Genomic DNA, 21,316 nt, shown 5'->3' with positions numbered 1-21,316 from the left:
TATATTGCTAAACTGGGAGAGCCAGCTTCACCCTCTATGTAAGCTGCCTCCTACCAATCACATGGGGTGCAATTAGCAACAGGCCGAGCAGCCGCTGTTTCACTACACTGTCTGCCGCCTTCCACATAATGAAGGCGAGTACCAGATTATCCTGCCCTGCATATTGACATTAATTCGACCAAATAAACATGTTATCCTGATTACAAAAGTTTTCCACCATACATACTTGACCCTCCACCACCAAACACCTGAAAAATGGCCAACCTCGTGACCTACCTTGGTTCAAGACGCGCGTGACCACGGATAGGTTGGGGTATCTTCTCCGAAAGAAAGGCATGGCCCTCTCCAAAACTACTTCCACCTCTAAAAACAAAAAAGCACTGTCCCAGACTTTGAATCGGTCAGCTTAAGCAAGCTAGCGGTACGGTAGGGTTACTTTTTGACACCTTCAGTTCCTAACGTTAGCATTAGCAGGGCAGCTTTAGCAGCTAGCGTTAGCAGGACAGATCATCCTGTTGGTCAGATCATGCTGGACATCACCACATTAAATTGCACCAATCCTCGTTTATTAATCCAGCATAGTAACATTTTCCTTGTCGGAATGGGGACAACCGCCTCTATCTACCGTCTGCTGGTCTTTGCCTTTGCCAAAGGCAGGCAGTGCGGTCAGTCTGGAGGCGAGACACAACTGACCCCTCCACCCCCCCAGAACGGTCAGCAACATGGCGCCACCTGCTGGACACTTCGAGACACATTGGACTAACAAGGTCCTGGCTGGAACAATGCTGATAAAGCAGAAAACTTCTCATTTAGTGTTGATAAAATACATTGACAAGCACTGATGATAGCATGGACTGAAACGTTTCCGCTTCTTTTCCTCTTGTTTTTGCATTTGCACAAGTGTGTTTCTAGCCTACGTCTTTATGCAAATAAATGTTTTGGGAATTATTTTGGGTAGATTTTTGTCCAGCTGTTTTGTTGAAGTGTGAGGAATGAGTCTTTTTTTTTTTTTTTTACTTCATCTGGAAATGAATATCCGCAGTCATTAAAGTGCAACAGCATTCTTCTATATTCCAGATAAAGTCTCTTTGGTAAGCATGCTTAGTATTAATAAGATAGATTGACTAACCGACTCAATGGGAATCATCACAGATAGAACATCAGGCTGTTCACATTCATAAACAGATTGTGTGTGTGTGTGTGTGTGTGTTAGTGTGTATGCACATGTGTGTGTGATTCAAATTTAATTCCCTCAACGTCTGTAAGCAAATGAGCCAAGCCGGATTTGTAACACAGTTGAGACTCTGTGTGGAGCAACACAAATAAAACTCAGCAGCATTGTCAACAAGTCAGTGTTAACAGCCATAAAGACTTATCAAAGGATCGCAGACCGTTTGTTTTTTGGTGCTTTATGAGTGATGAGAATGTTTAGACATTGGATAAAAAAAGGAAAAAGTCTTGTAAAGCTGCCACATCTTAATTGGGAGAGACGACACTATCTCCTCCACTGTCATGTACATGCCAGATGTATGAATGCACAACAACTAGAGGACGTATTACCCATAAACCCTCTCTTTCTCATTCCTCAACCAGTTAATACAAATGTCCACATAATCAGATCTCCAGACCTTCCACACAGTCTCTTCCAGTGAAGGCTGAAAGTGAGCCTGAATGTGAGCGTTGTTAAAGAGCGTCTTAATCACGATCCTTTAACACACACACACACACACACACACACACACACACACACACACACACACACACACACACAGACAGACATGAGCCATCAGTCCCCTTCAGTTAACCCTGAGTTTTCTCCTCCAGCACTCTCCTCTTGTCTCCAGGAGACCTTAGTGATGGCCTGGCTCAGCGATGAGGTGAGGGAGGCCAGGCCGATGAGGTAGCCGTCCTCCCTGCTGCCCTCGTCCCATGGGACGTTGTGCCGGAGCTCGCCGGTGTCGGGCACGGGCGTCGTCTTCCCAAAGTCTATCATCCACACATTGGCCTTGCTGCTGTCGTCGTGGACAAAGAGAAGCGAGCTGCCAATCACCTGGTCGGACAGGGCAAACATAGAAATATTGATCGTACGGATATGGAACAAGGACGGATTGGCAGAGGTATGACTTTGCTCAAGTCCCAAATCAGTCTCAAGTCTTGAGTCTAAATGTAGATCATCAAGTCAAGTCAGAACAAATCAAGAGTCCAGTATCAATTTAATATCTTAAAGAAAATTAAATATCTAGGACTTCAATGCAATATGGTTTTAATAGGATAAAAACTTGGCAAGAGCATCATGAGTTTGATTTCTATAATCAGTTTCAACTTCAATAAATTTAATAATTCCATACAAATTCAGAAAACAGAATTTAAATTCAGTCATCTGCTGGAACAAATCTCATCACTTTCAATCTAAATCATTTACACAAACACACGATCTCAAGTCAAGACTTTAGAAACCTTTTCATGTCATCAAAGGACAAGTCAAAGTCCCAAGTCACCAGAACCCAAGTCAAGTCAAGCCTGAAGTCTTCTCTTCATGCATCCAGTCAATGTTGACCCCACCTCTGCAGATTTGGGTCAACTTTTAATTTCGGTAATTTCCCAGGAATGCAAATCTAAACTGTGATCAATAAACCATCAGTTAATAGCCTGATATGGTCTGATTGGCCTGATGAATTATTTTCAGGTCCCTCTTTTATTTACGTCCTGCTAAAATTAAACAGAATTAAACAGACTCTAGATTCAAACCAACCTCATGGGTTCGGAAAAATGCGGAATCCTTCAGGGCGTCACTCAAGGCCTGGAGTCTGGAGTGATAGGCCTTCTGAGAGGAGAGACGGAAAGATGGAGGAGACACGGGGAAGAAAGAGTGGTGGTTTAGCAGGGATTTAAAACGGGGTAAAGGGTTAGACGAACTGGAACTTTGCAAAGAAACGACAGGTAGAGAAACAGCAGGGAAAGGGGCAGTGAAGGAGGAGATGTAATGTAACTAGTGTTTCCAGTAGGACAGAGAGAGCTGACCAGGATGTGTAGCTGACTCCTGGTGAAGAAGAGCAAGGCCTCAGTGGCTTGTGCCAAGGTCAGAATTTTCCTGAAGTCCCGCTGGACGCTGCCGTTCTCCATCTGACTCGCAGAGAAAGCCACAAACACAGGCACAGACATGGCATGTTTGAAGAATAGGGCATGAAACGCTTCCCAGTAAATAGATGGGACATGAGTAATATGAGTTGTGCAAAGACTTTCCTGGCCTTGGCCCTTCTGTACGCAGTCAAGTGCATCTAGTCCTACCATGACGCCCTCAATCCGGAAGCCCAGCGTGGACGTAGAGCTGGTCGCGTCCTTCCACTGGAGGTAGCGCCACTTCGTCACCCCTTTCTGCGCATGCTCCTCTGCCGACGGAGCCGCCGGGTCTACTTTCAGCATCTTCTGGTACATGTCGCTGCGCAGGCTGGGCTTGGTCCGCGCTTTGACCATTTCCTCCTCCTGGTACGTCCTGAGAAGGAAACTCCATGCAGTGCAGTGTGTCCAAAATCATACGAATACACAGCAAAATCAGCACTATGCCAGTGTTTATATACTGTACGTCCGCATAATTTAATACTTTTACAGATAGTTTTGAACAGCTGCTCCAGAGCCATATGAGCTACACGCAACTTTCCAATCAACACTTGTCAACTGGAAATAACTGTCTCCAAAAAAATCTGCAAATTTGCTGTGTACATGACTTTAGTGCTGATTACAGCCACAATTTGCCATCATGACTGATTTAAGTGTTGATTTTTCAATGACAATTATTTGGAGAAGTGTTGATTGGAGAGTTGTTTGTTCACCCACAGAGCTGATATGGCTCTGGGGCGGCAATCTAAAAGTGTTAAATTAACTCTGATGGGTGTGGAGTTACATAAACACTGGCATAGTGTTGATTTTTAACACTCTGAGTCACAGTCTGTTAGTGAAACAGATGACTGAAATGTGCTGCTCATTTAGGAGTTGATAACCACAGGCACCAGGGTGCATGTGAGGTGAAATATAGCAAAATGGTGGTGAAATTGATTTGATAATCAATAATCAAAATATATCTTGAAACAAATGACAGAAGGCCTACTCCCATCAGGGAAAAAAAACTTCTATAAAAAATACTAAAAAGTTTAAACACCTCATCTCTTTATGGACAAAGGTCAACAGCATGCAAGGACACTGTACACACACACACACACACACACACACGCTCCACTCAGCCCTCACCATCCACATCTCTAAACCCGCGGTGTCCAGTCCACCTACCTGACGCCCATCTTGCAGTCCATGATGACAGGAGTCTTCAGGCCGCTCAGCAGGTCATCCAGGCAGATGTAGCTGTGCTCCCCCCTGCTGATCAAGCCGTGGTACTGCGGGACAAAGGGCCTCAGCGGGTCTCTCATGAGCCAGTCCAGGCACTTGGCCTCCACCTCGCTGTACAGTTTCAGCACCTCCCCCCTCTCGCTCAGCTGGAAGTTACCTAATGACAGCAGCCCACGAGGGAATGATGAAGGGTTTATGTGTGCTCAGTACAGCAGGAATGCACAATATGGGATCATCTGAGCTTATCTGAGCTTCACGTTTTAACCTCAATTGAAGTTAATGCTCTTCTGTGGGACGACAAAACAAACTACGATTCTTCTGATCTGACGAAGCCATTTCAAAATCCCACGATAAACTAAAAAATATATGGTGGTCAATCTACAACAAAGACGGGTTTCTTTCGTTCCTGAAAAGCTGGCATATGTGTGTGTGTGTGAGTGTGTGTGTGTGTCAGTGTGTTTGGATGTGACACACATGCCTTGATGTCCAGCGAGCTGGACCCAGGAGCTCTGCCGTCGCAGAGACCAGTGCATCATGGTCAGCAAGGTTTTCCAGGAGTGGCACTGAGGCACAGAAGAAGAACAGCTTTGTTGTTGTTGGGACAGGAGAATTTCCCCCACAGTGTCAGGCAAGCCTTTGACATTAGGTCAGGTAGTAAAAGCCTTTAAAAAGTCTACCACTGCATTTCAAATTCAAATATGTTATTCATATCTCCTACAACAGTCTTAAGTTGTGAACATTAATTGCTGTGTCCGTATATAAATGAGAAATACAAGTTTGTCCCACCTCCCATTCATCATAGAGTTATAGAGAAATATTTGGAAAAGATTCAACAGGTGACTGAAACAGGAACTGACAGCACCCAGCATGATTTTACCTGTATGCTCTAACATGCTCCAGGTTCCCATTCATTCTCAATGGAGCAGCTCCAGGCTGAACATCCATATGACATCAGATTAGATTCTTGGTTCTCTGAATTCTTGTTTTGAGAGAGACTTGTTTGTGTTCACAAATGTGTCTGAGCCTTAGGTAAAACATACTGTTAAGCCCTATAACCTTTGGGGATAGCATTATCAATATGTCTTAAATTGTGAGATATTTCCATGTAACTGCTACTGGTTATATGTGGCTGTACGGATGAGATAGACCCAGTTTGATCTTCAGCAGGGTTAAAAGTTGGTCTTACATCATGAGGCCTGCTGATGGGTTCATTTTATGGTACAAAACATTTAGTGCTATTTGATTGGGCCAGGTACTTAATCTAAGACTATACCGCTCACTGGGTGACAATGCAAAGTTGTGCGCTGTTGTCCACTGAGAAAAAGAAATAGTAATACCCCCCCACTCCCACACACACACACACACACACACACACACACCTGACACCTCCTCTTCCCACTCATATCTGTAGCAGGGCCAGGTATGCAAACGCCATTCAAATGTGACTGTGTCAAAGTCCTCTTTCAAGCCCATGCAAATAGGCAGGACCGTGGGAGTAAAGAACAGTTGAGAAAAAAAAAATTGAAGCCTCTTTCATGGAAAAGCAAAACAAGCACCTGCACAGGTGTGATACACTTACGCATAGATCGAGTTACTAAATGGCAATCCTGAAAATAGGATTCTAAACTGTGATAGGCAGCAAGGATTCACCCATCCATCCATCCATCCATCCATCCATCTATCCACCCAAACATCCATCCATTCTGTTTACCTCGGACCCGGCCGCTCTCACCTTTCTGAACGTCTTCCTCTTGGAGCCGGCGTCCTCTCCCTCGCTGAAGACCTCGTCGCTCTCCGCCGAGGAGAGGTTGATGGAGGAGGTGGAGGAGGAGGAGGAGGAGTGCAGCAGCTTGGAGAGGATGGGGTGCGGGGTCGACCACTGGTTGCTCGAGCCCTCTCTCTTCCGCGGCGGCCCCTCGCCCTCCGTCCCTTTCTTCCCACCCCCCTCGCGCTCCCCCTCCACCTCCAAGCTGTCGGAGCTCTTCCTCTCCTCGCCCTCTGCCCCCTCCGTCCCAGAGTTCACGCTTTCTCTCCCGATCTGCTGCTTCCATTTGCCGTCCGCACCTTCACTCCCTTCCCCCCCTCTGGCCTCTTCTGTCCGTCTTTCCCCGCTCCACCTTTCTCTCCTCTCCCATCCCTCCATGTCAGCTTCGTGGCTGCCCCCTAACCTCTCCCTCCTCCTCCCCCTCCACTTTGCCCTCAGCTCTTCCCTCGCGCGCCTCGCACTCGTTTCCACGTCTTCCCTTCTTTCGGCGCCTGATCTGCCCTGAACGAGTTGAACCTCTTCACTTTTCACCTCTTCAGATCTGAGGTGGGCTTCTGCGTGGAGCCGGACCTCCTCCGGTGAAGGCTGCATCTCGTTCTCCCGCTCACCCTCCTCTCCCAGTCCGCCGATGCACTGGCTGTAAGGCGGGAAGCTTTTTGTGGAGCGGAGCGTGGGCCTCGCTCTGGCCCTCCTGCAGCCGCCGGGAGGCCCTTCGCCGAGCGTCAGCTGTCGGAGCGTCTCATCTGACAGTCCCACAGAGACGTCATCGCTCTCGTTCGCTATCTCATTCTCCTCCTCCTTCTCTTCTCCCTCCATGTAGTGATCTTTCACAGCGTCCATCTTCTTTGTCCAGCGTGGAGGGAGGATGGTTTGTCTACTCCAGAGTGTTATCCAGAGTGCCTTACCTCTGTCTTCTACCTGTTGCTTTTGTCTGATGAGACACTGTTGTGAACCTCTGTGACAGTCGGTCAATAAGTTATATTCCCCTGCTCTCTCTCTCTTTGTCTCTCTCTCTCTCTCTCTCTCTCTTTGTATTCCTGCGTTATCCCCATCGGTGTCATATTTTGCATGCAGTGACGACACCAAGTTTGCAAAGCTTCATCCACGGGCCGCTGCTGGACTCTTGCCAGCAGCACAACAGGTTCACGAGATATCCAGGAATGACACCCGCTTGCCTGCCTGCCCTGCGTCACCTGGGTGTTTTGGTGTGTGGGAATTGGAGGAGGGTGCTCCCCCACCAAGGATCAATGTTCACTTCCTGTGTTAACTGGCAGCCCACAGTGGATTCTCATCTGTTTTGAAAGACCACAGATACATTTGTGGCAAAAGTGACAGCATTTCTGAAAGTCTTAAAAAGATAAAATAGGTCTATTTAACATTTTTAAACAGTTTTATTACAAGAAAATGCATAAACAGATGAAATGACATGGGTAGGATGTGCATTGCAGTGGATTTTAAGCAATGTAATATACATTTTGCCTTTAAACTCAAGTTCAACAGTTCAGTACTAAGACACACATTAATTTTTTAGCTTTTTTCTTGATTTACAAAACACAGAACTTTGGGTTGACACAATTTCAACATACCATTCCAGCATTGCAGTACAATATCCATAATATGTAAGAGAAACAACTCCACATTCTTGCATCCATGTAGCTTTTGGACATTAGTTACACTTGACACATCGAGGTAAACAACACAGGCAGAAAAAGAGGAAGTCCTGCAGGTCAGAGTCTGGCTCCGCCTTTTGGTCAGGAGCGCTCTGTGCATCTATTTGTCCTAATTGAACACCAGATCAGGCTTAACAAGTGCAATATAATAAAAAAAAAAAACACTGACAATGGGAGATTAGTTTGGAGTAATGCAGGTTCAAATATGCCAACCCCATAAATGACAGATGAGGTTATTACCCAGCATGTTTTGTCGGTGCTCTCTGGGTGCTTTCTCACTCATTTTCAACCTTGTATCCCTCTCCCATGCTAAATCTATATCTACCTATATATCACTCTCAGGACCCATCTCCATACTCTCTCTTCTTCTCCTTTACCGACGGCCTCAGGCTGGCTCCGACTCATTCATCTCAGCCCGACCGACTGCCTGTCTGTTCTGCGTCGAGCCCCTCCCGGCTCAGATTTGTGGGTGTTATTTGAAGCGGATCCAGCAGCGCCGCGGCGTCTGCCAAGGAGTTTGTCTCTGCAGTCAGACACACCAACACATTTACCATGTCAGGGCACAGCGGTTGATGCACTTAATTTGAATTCTGTGTGTGTGTGTGTGTGTGTGTCGTTGTACCTGCAGCACCATCTCTATCATCCCCTTGCTGGCCTTGGTCCATGTTCGTCTCCCTTTCTGACGACAGCCCATCTATTTTGTACTGTAAACAACAGAAGTAGACAAAATCTCTGATCTAGAAGGGTGTAAACTTGGATTCCTCTGTAGGCAACATCTGATAACACCTGGGAGGAATTAGCCAATATTACACACACACACACACACACATACACACATACTCTACTACTACTACTACTACTAAACTTGACCAATAGGTGTCTCCTCTCACCTGCTTTGGTCGCCATCCCACTCTCAGCAGCAGCCTCATGTAGCTGAGGAGGGAGAGAACGCTGAGGAAGATGAAGTTACTGGACACGCCCACCAGCGCCGACATGACAGGGAAGTTGAACAGCAAGTATCTGATGAAGGGAGACAGAGACAGGCAGGATGTTAAAGGGAAAATCCACCCTCAGATACTCTTACACTGATCATCAATCTGTGACGTTCAATGCATTCTAGGAGTTATTGTGTGATGTAATTTAGCTTTTTGGTAAAGCCACTTGCTCTCAACCTGCCTCGTCTGCTTCTACTTCAGTTAGTGATTTCCTACCTGATTTCCCAGAATGCACTTTGTGATTTAGGCTGACAAGACAGGAGGAATTTTCTAGTAAAATCGTGTCTAGTGCTTAATATAACACAGACATTACCTAAAAAGTTCATGGCAAATGTTAACAAAACACTGGTTTGTATTTCTTCTGTCGCAGTAGTCCACAAGTATTTGACTTTCTGATTGTCTGCATGTTCAGAGGCATAACTGTGCACATCAGTTTCATGATACAGCATGATGTGCACATCGGTTTCATGATGTTTTCAGGGAGTGTGTAGGTCATTCTCACCTTAGGCCAGTGAAGTGAGCGTGAATGTAGAGCTGAGATGAATAGATCTGCACCGTGTTGGACATGATCTCAATGACGGCCCCGACTGAGGGGGCATACTGTGCATGGAGAAAAGCCGGTTAGGAAGACTTCAACAAAATACTCGCTCACACACACACACACGCTCACACAGCGCCCCGCTACTCACAGGGTCGTCTGTGTAGTCGGAGAAGAGCTCCACCTCCAGCAGCTGTTTCTGCTCGGCCGCTCCGGTCAGGAACGCCGGGAGGAACAGCAGCGTTCCTATGGTCCTCAGCAGGCCGGAGCGATATCGCAGCATGGTCTGAACACAGGACAACACAGTCACACACACCTACTGTTTGAAAATGATTCAGTGACTCCTCTGGGATGGATTGATCTGGTCTGACATGAGTTCAAAACCCTGCTATTTCCTTATTGTGAAAATGATCCTAATCAATAAAAACAGTTAACCAGGTTTCTTTATAACGTAGAAAATCCCTCTCACACACAACAACTAACTTAGAGGCAAAATGTACACAGAGGAAGGTTCAAATTATGATTTCAGTGATGCCATGTTGGATGTTTAGCAGAGGAAAAGATTGAAACTGTCATGGATGCTGAAGCTTCACCTTCTGTATAACTGAATTAATTGGAAATTCACACTACCAGTCAAAAGTTTGGACACACCTGATTGAATGTTCTATGTTTGTCACACTCTTAAAGCCATTCTGATCTAAAGGCTTATGTTTAAATGCTTGAAATTTGTTTCTTAGACAAACATAAACAGTGAAGTTGATGCCTCTGTATGAATTTCTTTCCAAGGCCTTTGCCTTTCCATCAAGGCAAAGGGCAGCTACTATAAAGAATCTAAAATATAAGATAGTTTTGATTTGTTTAACACTTTTTTGGTCACTGCATAATTCCATTTGTGTTATTTCATAGTTTTGATGTCTTTACTATTATTCTAAAATGTGAAAAATAGCAAAAAAATAAAGAATTTGAGTGTCCAAACTTTTGACTGGTAGTGTATCTGTAGTGTTAGTAATTGATTTACATGGCAAAGTGATACAGGTGGCCATGCCATCGTCCCACTCAGCCGCCCAGTGAGATGACCTCCTGGGTATTAGAGATGGCAGTGGAGCTCCACAGCGCACATAAGCAGTCTTTAATCTGTCTGTGACCAGGTTGTGTGATTACGGGTTATGGTGCGTCAGCGCTGTACTCACAAAGCGAGAGCTGGAGGTGGAGAGCAGCTGTCTTGCCTGAGAGACAGAGAGCAACAGCAACAGTGACTCACAGGAGGTGGCAGACATTAGTGAATGAAGCATGATTTGATTTGGGCTACCTAGGAATGCTGCATGTCCGTGTGCACATCAAAACAAATGTCAACGCAACACGGCGAGGGGGCGGGGGGGTTGACCAACTCACGATGCGGGCAGAGGAGCCGACCTCCCTCCCTTCCCTGGAATAACAGGTCATCCTGATCATGAACATCCCTTGCTGCTGATTGGCCGGGGAATCGGGCATCTCCAGCTCCAGAGAGATCTGATAGGCCTGGCCGAATGTCAGCACCTGAAACACAAACGGATAGATAGATAGATAGATGGATGGATAGATAGATAGATAGATGGATAGACAGATAGATAGATAGATAGATAGATAGATAGATAGATAGATAGATAGATACCTGGTTCTTGTTGTTCCTGACCAGAGAGATGTTCGCCGTGGGATAAGAGCACAGAAAGGAGGCTGAGGACTCACAGTCTGTCCTGAAGACAAAACACAATCTACACTGAGGAGCAAGAGTCTGTGTGTGTGTGTGTGTGTGTGTGTGAGAGTGAGAGTGATAGAAAGAGAGAGAGATGATGTACACACCTGTAGTAATAGTGCACAGGTGTGGAGTACGCCGCCTTGGGCATGTAAGAGTAGTAGAAGCTCCCATACAGGAAGGTGGCGGTCCAGAGGAGCAGGAAGACAGTGCAGAACACAGCGAACCCCTGCAACAGCCTCTGACGGGTGTGCGACATCGTCATGGCAACGCCGTCCTGGAACCTCACCAGCATCCGACCAATCAGGACGACCCATTTCAGCAGTGACTCTTCATCACCGTGGTGCACCGGCTTCTCACTTCCTCGATCCATAAAGTCTAAACAGCAAATAATAATCAGTAACCAGTGAAGTTCATGGTACTTCTCTAAAAACAGTTAAGTTTATTGAAGAATCATGAAACCAAGGCATATTTGTATATATCTCAGTTAAATGAAAGCAACGCATGTATTCACTAAAGGGGGGGAACAGAAACAACATACAAAAATAAATAGGCTAGAAAACACATTAAAAACAATAAAAGCAAGTATGTAAAGGTGAGTTTTAGTGATTTAAAAGATCATATACTGACTTTGCTGGTCTAGGTTTCTCTGGCAGGTCGTTCCACAGTCTAGGAGATCTAAATGTCCTGAATGTCCTGGGGAAAGTTATCCGGTCCACATGACATTTTCCTGTAAAAAAAAATAAATAAATACTATCCTTAAATTTCTGTACATTTTCTGAACACAGAAAATAGACACAGAGTCTATGTGTTTTAGGATGGTCCAAATCCAAGACACAAGCCATCACATTGATAGCGCTGAGAGCCGTGAAACCAGTGAGTCCAATCTCAGTCACAAGCAGAATGCATCACATCAGATGACTCAGGGAACTGGGTGATCTCTAGAGGGTGAATTTTGTATGAGGTCGTTTTAACACATTGTGAAATGTGCAGTGGAGCTGCTGAACTAATGCTGCGTATCACTGCTGTCCAGTTAAAAGTATATTATAGAATAAAAGTGTTTTTCATGATTGAAGAGAACAATGATTGTTTTTCTCACTGATGTACAGTAACTTTAAATTTAAACAGTTTTTACAAAATTCAAGGATCTTGAAACTCACTCAACAATAAATGAGCCTGTAAAATGTCAGTTTGAAGAAAAAGAGTTGTGCTGACCAAATAGAAAGTATTGGGATTCTGAAATGTTTTCAACTCAAGATCCAAATCAAAACTTAATGTTCTGGCCTATGACCCAGTCTTATTACAGCAACAAGCTTGCAACCCATTTTGATTCCTGGAATAACTGAGATTATTAGGATTTATGTGGGTTTACTTCCAAACAATATTACACAATTATAAGTTGAAAATAAACTGCTGAGACAAGAGACAATTCAGCCAGACAATCTCACTATCTCCTAGACATAATGAATGTAATAAAATATTTAAAAGTATAACAATTATCTGTGTAACTATAAAAAAAAAACTCACTTTTGATGTCTTTTGACCAACGAAGAGCTGTGAGGAAATCAGCTGTTGCACTTCCCCTTTCTCTGAAGCCTCTTGGTTCACATCTTAATACTATCTTGATGAAACGCTATAAAGAACCCCCCACCCAACCCCCACAAACTGTTATTGGCCGGGGTTTAGTCCATCCCACATGATGAAAGCTGCTGCTGCCAAGTGGAACAGAGTGTAGGGGACTGGACACTGACAACAGTGCTGAAGCAAGTTGGTAAATTGACTTCTATAACAATCTGTAATTGGCAGCAACTCACTTATTCTTTCTTTGCCTCAAATCCCACAGCTGTTATTTTGCACTCCCTGATTATCCTGTAATCCATACTTTTTCCCCGTACTTGTCATTCATACTCTGGTGTTGAGTATGTTTTGACTACTGTGTTCTATTGTGTGTGTTCTACTATGTACTATGTTCCTACTTCTGAGTAAACCAAGATTATTCATCTTGATATGCTAGATAAGTGACTGTTGAAGAAGTGTTTAAACAGTTAGTGGATTGATCTACAGTAGTCCACACGCACAAAAGTCACTTACACTTTAACCTTTACTTGTTTTCTTTTCATGGTAAAAATATGCTACATGTTTAAAAGTGTTACCACGTCGCTATCTTTGAGAGCTGGAATTTAACATGGAGTGGCAATGTATCCACTCATGTGATGATTAGTTTCTAAATAGTCGATAATGGCCTGTAAAAAAAAAGTTTAAAAAAAAGTAAAACAAACAAACAAACAAAACAAACAAAAACAAACAGTAACTCGAAAAAACGAGAAATGAGAGAAAAAAAAAATCTCTATTGAGGAGCCATATCGCATACAGACCGGTAGGGGGCGGCTCGGTCCAACGGAACGGAAAACACCCGCCAAAATGTCTTCCAGCGTAGAAGAAGACGCGCTCGACCAATCACACGCAGCGACTGACACTGACCGGAAAAGGTGGAAAATATACACACATGAAGGTTGGAAGACTCTGAAAGGTAATGATGGGAAAACCCTGCTCAATTCAGTATTTCAGTCATTTGCAGACATTGTCAATAATGTTTAAAGACAGAAACAAAATCTTGCAAGCATGACACTATTTATAGAGCGGTATGTTGTTTGTTTTAGCGAAAGGTGTGGCGTTTTGTAGAGCTTGTGCGACTGCTAGCCCATATTCAAGCTACTCTCTCACTCTCCTTTTTTATATTGTCGAAAGAAAGAGAAGAGAAAGAGAGCATGTCTTGAATCACGACGAACATGTAATGAAGGGATGTAAAATGACAACTAGATATCTATATCCTGTCTGTGGGTAATTGGTGGGCTTGTTGCGCGTGTTGTTTTACCCCAATTTTCCCTAAAAACTGTTATCTGTAGGTTTTTCATCAGCTACCCCCTCCTTTGCTCCCTTCTGACATGGCCCAAGCCTGTCTGAGCAGGGGTGCAGATGACAGATCAGCAGCCACGCCTCCTGACTGCTTTATTTACTCTAATCTGAATGATAGAGCTGATTTGTAGGGTTGATACATATAGGCCATACTCATAAGCGGGGACTGTACCATTTGAGTAAATCCCCCAACATAGACTAAGTTAAGTACTTTAAAGTATATATGGAAAAATGAAATTACAAAGTTTTGGTGAATTCACTGCGGCTACATAAAGAAAAGTCCATTTTAAATAGCATGTTTTCTCCCCTCTTGTCTTCTGGCTGCAGGATGTCTTGTAACAGCAGTGTGACTCATGTGCAGCTGTCGGCGGCGGGACAGGCAGAGCGAGCCCCGGTCCACCTGCTGCCCTGTGAGGTCGAACACAACGGGCCAGCCCAGGTCTCGCAGTACTTCACCGCTACCACCAAAGACCGCAAACATGGTACAGTCAGAATATGTTTGATATTGCAGACGCATGTATCTCCTTCTGAAACAACACTCACCTATTAGTGTTGAGGCCGGAAGACCACAGGGCCTTCAAAGTCTGCTGCCTCGCTACCACAAGAACATAATTTATTGGACCAATTTGGTGTTGTTTGGTTGTTCAGCCGGAGGATCATCAGTTGGTGTCATATTGGAGATGACACCCAAAAAAGTACACCCACCCACACAAATGTTCACCTGACGTGGCTCATTTCTAGAAGCAGTTTTCATCTTTAAGTCCATCAATCTTTATGTTCACAAAAGCCATCTCTGTACCCTGCTTCAAAAGCACATACAAAGCAAGGATACATTTCAACATGACCAACTTCCACTGGCATTCCTTTTGTGCCATTAATGCTGCTTATCATGAAACCACTGAAAAGGGTACTGCTGTCCACATTTGGAACTTGTGTCAGAGGTAAATGGAGACTGGTGTCTAGCTGTTTGAACCAACAGTTATCAAGATATTTTGTGCCAATATTACCTGAGCTTTTGTTCACACAGAAATCTCAGTTCAGGATGGGTATTTGTTGTACCAAGACCAAAGGTATTCCAGGGCAGGGATAAGTTATTTTGTCATCTTACAACAATCTGCAATTTGCTGAAAAGGATTCAGGAAAGCAAAAAGACTCGGACTTAGAAGCAATCACAGCACATGGAATGAATGAAGTATGTCACACTTACTTTTTATCCCACAGTAATTTACTTGGGGAACACATTCTCCCACACTGGATTTTTCTAACGTACTGGCTATTCCTGTGTGTGTGTCCCATTACAGAGAAGACGGTGTCATTCCGGGGTCGTGGGTTGCGGGGGCAGGAGCTCAGCTGCCCCCAGGGCTACACCGGCCTGGTGCTGAAGGAGGTCAACAAGACCGGCTCCGACCAGGAGGTAAACACCGCCAATGTCTCCTGTCACACCACAAAACTATCTGTGCTGACCTGCAGTCTGGTCCCAAAACCCCTAGGCTTGGAGTCCAGTCAGGACCAAACGGGGTCATGTAGACACTGAATTACGTGTGTGTGTGTGTGTGTGTGTGTGTGTGTGTGTGTGTGTGTGTCCAGGACAGGACAGTGAGAGTGTCCTCGGTGTTTGACAAGCTGACCTACTGGAACTTGGAGACGCCTCCCAACTCTGACGACCCGGTTGTCATGGCGATGGACTGGCCTGAGCTGGCCGAGGCGGTGAGTGCTCTTACAGCTGACTTAAGAGGAAGCAAGCCTGTGTCACTAATTAATTGAAATGCCTGTTTATATTATTACTTAGCTTTGTCATACCTGGGCACAAGCTAAATCATTTATTGGGCCAGCCAATATCACAGGGACTTGAAAAAGTCTCAAAATGTCTTATACAAATTATATAAACTTAAAAGTCTTTAAAGGGTGTTGAATATCATCAAATATATAATTTGAAGTCTTAAATGCAGTTTTAGATGTCATGTCAAAAATGCAATGATTCCTTGAGAAAGTCAAGCAAACCTATATTCTGATAGGTCTACATTTTGTTTTTCATCTATACATTTATTTCAGTTACAGAATTGGTCTTAAATTGTCTGAAAAAGGTCTTAAAAAAAACTTGCTGTTACCTTGTATCAGTCAATCTTTGGCAAATAGAGCCACCTGCTAATACAACCCAGGTCTGAATGGTACTAGTAGTTCCAGTGTATTAAATGAACGTAGTTAGTATTAGTAACAGTTTGATTAGTGCCTGATTTGGTTCAAAATAGAATTCTAGGTTCACAATCAAATTCTGTTCTGCCACTTCATATATTGTGTGGTATATTAGGCTGGAAATGCTCGGACGCAGAGGCGGCTAGATTTTGTGGACTCTTATGTTTTGTCTGTTCACAGATCCACGGGCCGGTAGAAGATTAATTGGAACACACAACTTCTGTGGCACCAGACTGAGGAGAGACTCAGGACAAGCTGGCCTCACCTCAGCATGAGTACTGTGTGAATGTGCAGGTCATTGCCACAAGAAGTGAAAAGGCACCAGAACCTTCCTTTGAGTGTGTGTGTTACTGTTACAGACAGAGCCATACACAAGGGGCATATGTTTATATTTTTGTACTATACGTTCTTTTGTAGTTAAATAAAGAAAAATGAAAAATATTGAACAACTGTCTCTATTGAACAATGTTTATTCACAGCAATGAAGGTAACATTTCATTTTTACACACTGGCTACCAGAGTTCCCTCTGAATGTTTGGAGAGCGTCCAGTGTAACAATCTTGGGTTTTTGTATGGTAACACTTCTCCTTTTTTATTTGTTGCAGAACAACAACTTCCAAAGTGGAAAACACAATCTTTCCAGGACACATTGAAACATTTGCAGAGACGGCAGATTTACTGTATGTGTGCCTTACTGTTAGCACAACAGACAACAAGTGTCCACTCACAAAAGTGTGCTCAAATATTCTTCTGTTCACATAGGAGAGAAACAGGCTACGGAGAGGAAGGGATCCATGTACAGGAAGTGTCTTGGGCAATAACGAAAGTCCAACACATGAAGGGTGCATCCCAAAACCTTGTCACTCCTCCTTCTCTCCCTCACTACCACTCCTCTCCTACCAGTAAGTCATTTGGAGCAATTGAGTGGAGGGAAAGAAGGGCGCTTCTCAAAGTTCCAAAAATCAGTCCACCATATTGCTTGAACCAACATTAATTTCTGGGTCACGGAGGAAAAGAAAGACGTAGTGGAGGAGAGGAGGACTGATTTTTGGGACTTTGAGATGCACCCACAGTTTGTGCATGTGTTTGGGAGTTTTCTGCCAAGTGAACTGCTCTGAACGGATTCATCCTTAAAATACATACTGACAGTACAATTTACAGTTACTACATTTACAGTTAATCTTGTTGGCACAAAGTCATAGGCAAGTGGAGTAGATAAAACATTGAAAAGGCAGTAGAAATACAAGGCCGTCCAACTTAAAAATACTGTAGTTCATCAATCTAATTCAAAACACAATAGCTTTTCCTTCTCTTTGATGTTCTGATTCAGTACAGCAAACACTATGGGTAGTTACAGCTCTTCCACACTACCTTTTCAGATATGGTTTCTTCAATCAAGACGTAAACTTCATCAGAAACTTCTTACAGCCATTCAAGCTGTGACCATTTTGTTAGCCGTACATATTCATGAAGAACAAAAGACGAAGCTGAAAGGCAATTGGCTATTGAGTGAGAAGTCATTCCCTGTTGTAAATTGGGGAAAAAACTAAAGATAGAAATGGGCTAGCTGGTGTGTGTTCTTGCATTTCTATGCTTATGAGGAACAAATGTCCTCACAAGGATAGAAAAATTAGCAATATCCTCCAAAGTGAGGACATTTTGCTGGTCCTCCCTACTTTAAGGGGCTAGTTTAGAGTTAAGGCTTGGATATGCTCAGTCAGAAGTGCTTCTGAGAACCGCCCGAAACGAACTTCCGAAAGCCCTGAACCTAGTTTTTCAGAACATTACGATATGTAGGAGGTGCTGCAGGCTGTCCGTCAAACAAGGGGGCGGGGTAGTAAACAGGAACTAGTCATAGGTCAGAGGTGAAAGCCTGTTTCCTTTTGTCCAAACTAAATGGCAGCACGCTGGTTTTCCATGTCTTATGTTTATTTGTGGTGCACCGCGACAATATCGGCACAAGCCACCACAAATCAAAATCAAAAGTTCGTCAGTATATAGAAATTGCTCCAAAGTGATCAATTTGGAGGACTTGGGTTAAGTTATGGTAAGATTTATGATTAGGTAACGGTTAAAGTTAGGCATGGCGTGAAGTGAGTAAAGGTTAGAATTAGGGAGTGAATGTAGTCAGTGAAGGTCCTCACAAGTATAGAAATACAGATGTGTGGTGTTAGCTGAGAGGTGGTGGTGGTGGTGGTTGTGGCGGCAGTGGGGGCTCCAGGTCGGCCTTGCTGCGTTTGGCCGGCAGGCTGTGGTCGTGGGCCTTGCGGATGTGGCGATACAGGTCGCCCGACTGCGTGTAGCTCCGGTAGCAGTAGCGGCACTCGTACGGGCGTTCCCGCGTGTGCACGATGGCGTGGCGCCTCAGCGTGTACGTGCACGAGAAAGTCTTTCCACACACGCCGCACGTCGGGACATCCTCCACAAAATTCCCCATGGGGTCCTGGAAGTCCTGGAAGTACGCGGGGGGGGTGGAATGCTGCTGGGCCGCGGACGGAGGGAAGAGGGAGGTGGCAAAGGAGGAGGGGTCCTGGGAGGAAGGCCCGGCGCCGGAGGACGAGGAGGAAGGCGAGAGAGGGAAGGAGTAAGACTCGTTGGATTGGGAGGCCATTTGTAAGAGGCCCTGCGGGTGGGAGGGGAGATACTGGGGGCTGTTCAGCTCCTCCTGCTGGATGTCGTCGTCAAACTCGTCGTCTACTTCCATCACCGGTTCTCCCTCTCTCTCCTTCTCCTCCTCCAGCTCTTCGTCAGATATCACGATGGCCTCCACCTTTACTTTCACGTTCTCTCCATCGCTCTCCACCCCCTCCATCCTCACTCTGCCCAGAAGGGGGTCAGATCTGCGCGACGCTCCCGTCTCCCACTTGGGTCTTGTAAGGGTTTGGGCCTGGGGAGTCGGGTGGAAGTCCGGGTTTTGGTGTTGGAGCGATATAGGGTTGTGGATTTGGATCTGGGGGCGTGTACGCTGAGCCGGCGAGTGCGTTGGGTTCACCTCCAAGCGCGAGGGCAGTGATTGTGCGTGGATTAACATGAGCATCTGTTGCCCTGCGCCCAGTGTGCGTCTGTGGTCGCTGTCTGAGGGTATCCTAATGGAGTCGTCGTCCCGGGGCAGTCGGGGGACTTCCTGGTGGGGGCTAGGGGGCAGGCTGGAGTTCGAGGCGACCACTGACCGACAACCGGCCTGACTCACTGGCACCAGGGAGGAAGAAGAAGAAGAGGAGGAGGGCTGCTGGTTACTGCTGAGGCTGGAGAATGAGAGAAAAAGAAGGGGGGTGTGATCTGGTGACTCTTCCGTAACAACTAATCATAGAAAAAAGTCCAAATTGTTCATCAGTATAAGGAGAAACAACATGGCATATACAGTAGAACAGGGTTAAAATCAGGGTACGGCAATTTTTTTTAACCCCTACTGATTTTTTTGCTCTAAAGATCAGCCAATATCAAATTTCAATTTGAAGTGGAATTATAACAAAAATGATACAGTACTTATTATGCAGTACTATTATGTAGCATGGACAGATGGCAGTGAATGTGATAAACATTTTCACTTGCACTGTAACACACTGTGTCCAGGCTAACAAACGATACGAACTGCTGAATTTCTCACTTTGCTGGGTTTGAGTTAAAAAATACTCTACAGACACACACACACTTTTGGCCTCTATTCTGCTTTGGACAAGCTATTGAACCCCCAGACTGGGTTCTGGTTGGGAAATGGGGGATTGAGTTTGGTCTGGAATCAAGATTCCAGGCTGCTGACAAGCTGTAATCAGAATCCATGGATCACTAATCTCATATTTAGAGTGAATAGCTGTTGATGGCCAAATGACCTGAGCTTCCCTAGTTAGAACAGTCTTGAAATCCATAACAGTCCCGTACCTGTATGTCTCAGTGGTGCTGCAGGGGCTGCAGAGGGCCGGGCCCTCTCCCTGACCCCCAGGCCCCAGCCTGGCTTGACCTCCAGAGGCAGGGGCAGACAGTCCTGCGGCGAGCCCCTGCACCAGCTCTCCCCCCGGGGGCAGAGGAGGGGCGTCCATGCCTGGCTGGGTGGTATCGGCTAGGTCGGGGCTCAGAGGGGTCTGCGCTCGTGCCTGTGGCGACCCGGGACCGACCCTCCTCTCTGACTTCACAGAGTCCGACTGACTCCGCACTGCCGCTATGGATACTGATGAAAGCGGCTCCGCCACGGGCACAACATCGCCCCCCCTCGCCCTCCCCATCCCCATCCCCATCTCTGTCACATTCCTCGCTCCGGCGCTCTCTTCAGAACGAGTGCTGTCCGCTTCAGCCAGAGGCCCTTGTCTCTGCAGCCGCCTCTTGCACACTCGCACCACCTCGTTCATGTGCAGGAAGCTGGCTGCCGCCAATATGTCCTCCACTGGCAGAGGGGCCTCCAGCTGCAGTACGCCCTCATACACAAAGTCCAACAGCAAGCCGAAGGCGGCGGCCGTGACGATGTCGCCGTCCAGCGTGACGGAGCTGCCGGAACCGTTTCCGCCGGCGCCCCCCGGAGAGTCGGAGTAGAACATGTGGAAGAAAGGCGAGCAGGAGGCCAGGACGGCCCGGTGAGCCAGGAAACGTGATGAGCCCACCTGGACGGTACAGTCGCACAGGAAGCCCCTCTGGCGCTGGGAACGCAGAGCTGACAACAACTGCTGAGAATGCTGGGGGAACTCCATGACCTGGGACAGAGAGAGACAGAAACAGAGAGAAAAAAAGAGACAAAGAGAGATAAAGAGACAATGCTGCTGTCATTGTGATATGTCACTACAGCTTTGGGAGTACAATAACACAGTTTACACAGCTTAACAAACTGAACTTAAGAGAGAATGTTAGACTGATAGGAACAGCACGAATACTTTCATTAAGCAGGACACTCACTGAAGGACAGGTAGGGTCTCTCTCTCTCTCTCTGAAAGATGTTTGATTGACAGCTGCCCGTCACATGTCTTCAAAATGTTGTCCTCCTATACGTTGCCATGGTGACGTAGGCCCTTGTCCCAGTCTCTCACTAGAAGACAGCGAAGGCGTCCAGATGAGAGAAAAAATAGCAAAATCCAAGTAAGCCATGCATTATGGAAAACAGGTTTCTAGTGGTCGAGGCTGTCCAACAAAACAGCTAACGTTAGCTGCCTGTCTGTCAAGCCCATGTATGCTAACACATTA

General features: G+C 45.6%; 4 protein-coding genes across 5 annotated transcripts; 1 reads left to right on the top strand and 3 right to left on the bottom strand.

Annotated features, from left to right (window-relative positions):
* Nucleotides 1–1,461: 1,461 nt before the first annotated feature.
* On the bottom strand, nt 1,462–6,946 carry LOC139665657 (inositol-trisphosphate 3-kinase A-like). The gene is made up of 7 exons (XM_071544748.1): nt 6,074–6,946; nt 4,820–4,904; nt 4,285–4,498; nt 3,289–3,493; nt 3,022–3,123; nt 2,753–2,824; nt 1,462–2,050 (listed from the first exon to the last, which is right to left on the bottom strand). Exons 1-7 carry the CDS (start codon nt 6,944–6,946, stop codon nt 1,787–1,789), a joined length of 1,815 nt encoding a protein of 604 aa, XP_071400849.1. The 3' UTR covers nt 1,462–1,786.
* A 645-nt stretch (nt 6,947–7,591) lies between these two features.
* On the bottom strand, nt 7,592–12,643 carry LOC139665668 (seipin-like). Of its 2 annotated transcripts, XM_071544758.1 has the most exons (11): nt 12,569–12,643; nt 11,672–11,771; nt 11,149–11,419; nt 10,961–11,042; nt 10,702–10,845; nt 10,500–10,535; nt 9,461–9,595; nt 9,274–9,371; nt 8,667–8,796; nt 8,399–8,480; nt 7,592–8,299 (listed from the first exon to the last, which is right to left on the bottom strand). In XM_071544758.1, exons 3-11 carry the CDS (start codon nt 11,412–11,414, stop codon nt 8,187–8,189), a joined length of 1,086 nt encoding a protein of 361 aa, XP_071400859.1. In that variant the 5' UTR covers nt 11,415–11,419; nt 11,672–11,771; nt 12,569–12,643; the 3' UTR covers nt 7,592–8,186. The 2 variants fall into 2 exon arrangements, with proteins under 2 accessions (XP_071400859.1, XP_071400860.1); XM_071544759.1 differs by lacking the exon at nt 10,500–10,535 and having other exon boundaries at nt 7,592–8,281.
* Nucleotides 12,644–13,509: 866 nt separating this feature from the next.
* On the top strand, nt 13,510–16,574 carry LOC139665670 (ribonuclease H2 subunit C-like). The gene is made up of 5 exons (XM_071544763.1): nt 13,510–13,571; nt 14,285–14,439; nt 15,259–15,371; nt 15,545–15,664; nt 16,331–16,574. The coding sequence occupies exons 2-5, from the start codon at nt 14,286–14,288 to the stop codon at nt 16,352–16,354; spliced, it is 411 nt and encodes a 136-aa protein (XP_071400864.1). The 5' UTR covers nt 13,510–13,571; nt 14,285; the 3' UTR covers nt 16,355–16,574.
* Nucleotides 16,575–18,057: 1,483 nt separating this feature from the next.
* Nucleotides 18,058–21,147, bottom strand: LOC139665671 (zinc finger and BTB domain-containing protein 3-like). Its single transcript, XM_071544764.1, has 3 exons — nt 21,032–21,147; nt 20,030–20,832; nt 18,058–19,395 (listed from the first exon to the last, which is right to left on the bottom strand). The coding sequence occupies exons 2-3, from the start codon at nt 20,827–20,829 to the stop codon at nt 18,321–18,323; spliced, it is 1,875 nt and encodes a 624-aa protein (XP_071400865.1). The 5' UTR covers nt 20,830–20,832; nt 21,032–21,147; the 3' UTR covers nt 18,058–18,320.
* Between the last annotated feature and the right edge of the window lie 169 nt (nt 21,148–21,316).

Source organism: Centroberyx affinis, unplaced genomic scaffold (genome assembly GCF_046629955.1).
Source record: "Centroberyx affinis isolate AG114_WGS23_722 - 3 ecotype Tasmania unplaced genomic scaffold, CSIRO-AGI_Caff_v1 ptg004649l_1, whole genome shotgun sequence".
NCBI lineage: Eukaryota > Metazoa > Chordata > Actinopteri > Beryciformes > Berycidae > Centroberyx > Centroberyx affinis.
This window is presented reverse-complemented; position numbering and strand designations above follow the sequence as displayed.

Coding starts and splice junctions, on each gene's coding strand:
- LOC139665668 (XM_071544758.1), bottom strand. CDS start 11,414: ATGGATCGAGGAAGTGAGAAGCCGGTGCACCACGGTGATGAAGAGTCA. Junction 10,846..10,960: donor TCAGGAACAACAAGAACCAG/GTATCTATCTAT, acceptor TTTGTGTTTCAG/GTGCTGACATTCGGCCAGGC. Junction 10,536..10,701: donor TCGGCTCCTCTGCCCGCATC/GTGAGTTGGTCA, acceptor TCTGTCTCTCAG/GCAAGACAGCTGCTCTCCAC.
- LOC139665657 (XM_071544748.1), bottom strand. CDS start 6,946: ATGGACGCTGTGAAAGATCACTACATGGAGGGAGAAGAGAAGGAGGAG. Junction 3,494..4,284: donor GACTGCAAGATGGGCGTCAG/GTAGGTGGACTG, acceptor TTTCCTTCTCAG/GACGTACCAGGAGGAGGAAA. Junction 2,825..3,021: donor GGAGTCAGCTACACATCCTG/GTCAGCTCTCTC, acceptor CTCTCCTCTCAG/AAGGCCTATCACTCCAGACT.
- LOC139665671 (XM_071544764.1), bottom strand. CDS start 20,829: ATGGAGTTCCCCCAGCATTCTCAGCAGTTGTTGTCAGCTCTGCGTTCC. Junction 19,396..20,029: donor AGCACCACTGAGACATACAG/GTACGGGACTGT, acceptor CTCATTCTCCAG/CCTCAGCAGTAACCAGCAGC.
- LOC139665670 (XM_071544763.1), top strand. CDS start 14,286: ATGTCTTGTAACAGCAGTGTGACTCATGTGCAGCTGTCGGCGGCGGGA. Junction 15,372..15,544: donor AGACCGGCTCCGACCAGGAG/GTAAACACCGCC, acceptor GTGTGTGTCCAG/GACAGGACAGTGAGAGTGTC. Junction 15,665..16,330: donor GGCCTGAGCTGGCCGAGGCG/GTGAGTGCTCTT, acceptor GTCTGTTCACAG/ATCCACGGGCCGGTAGAAGA.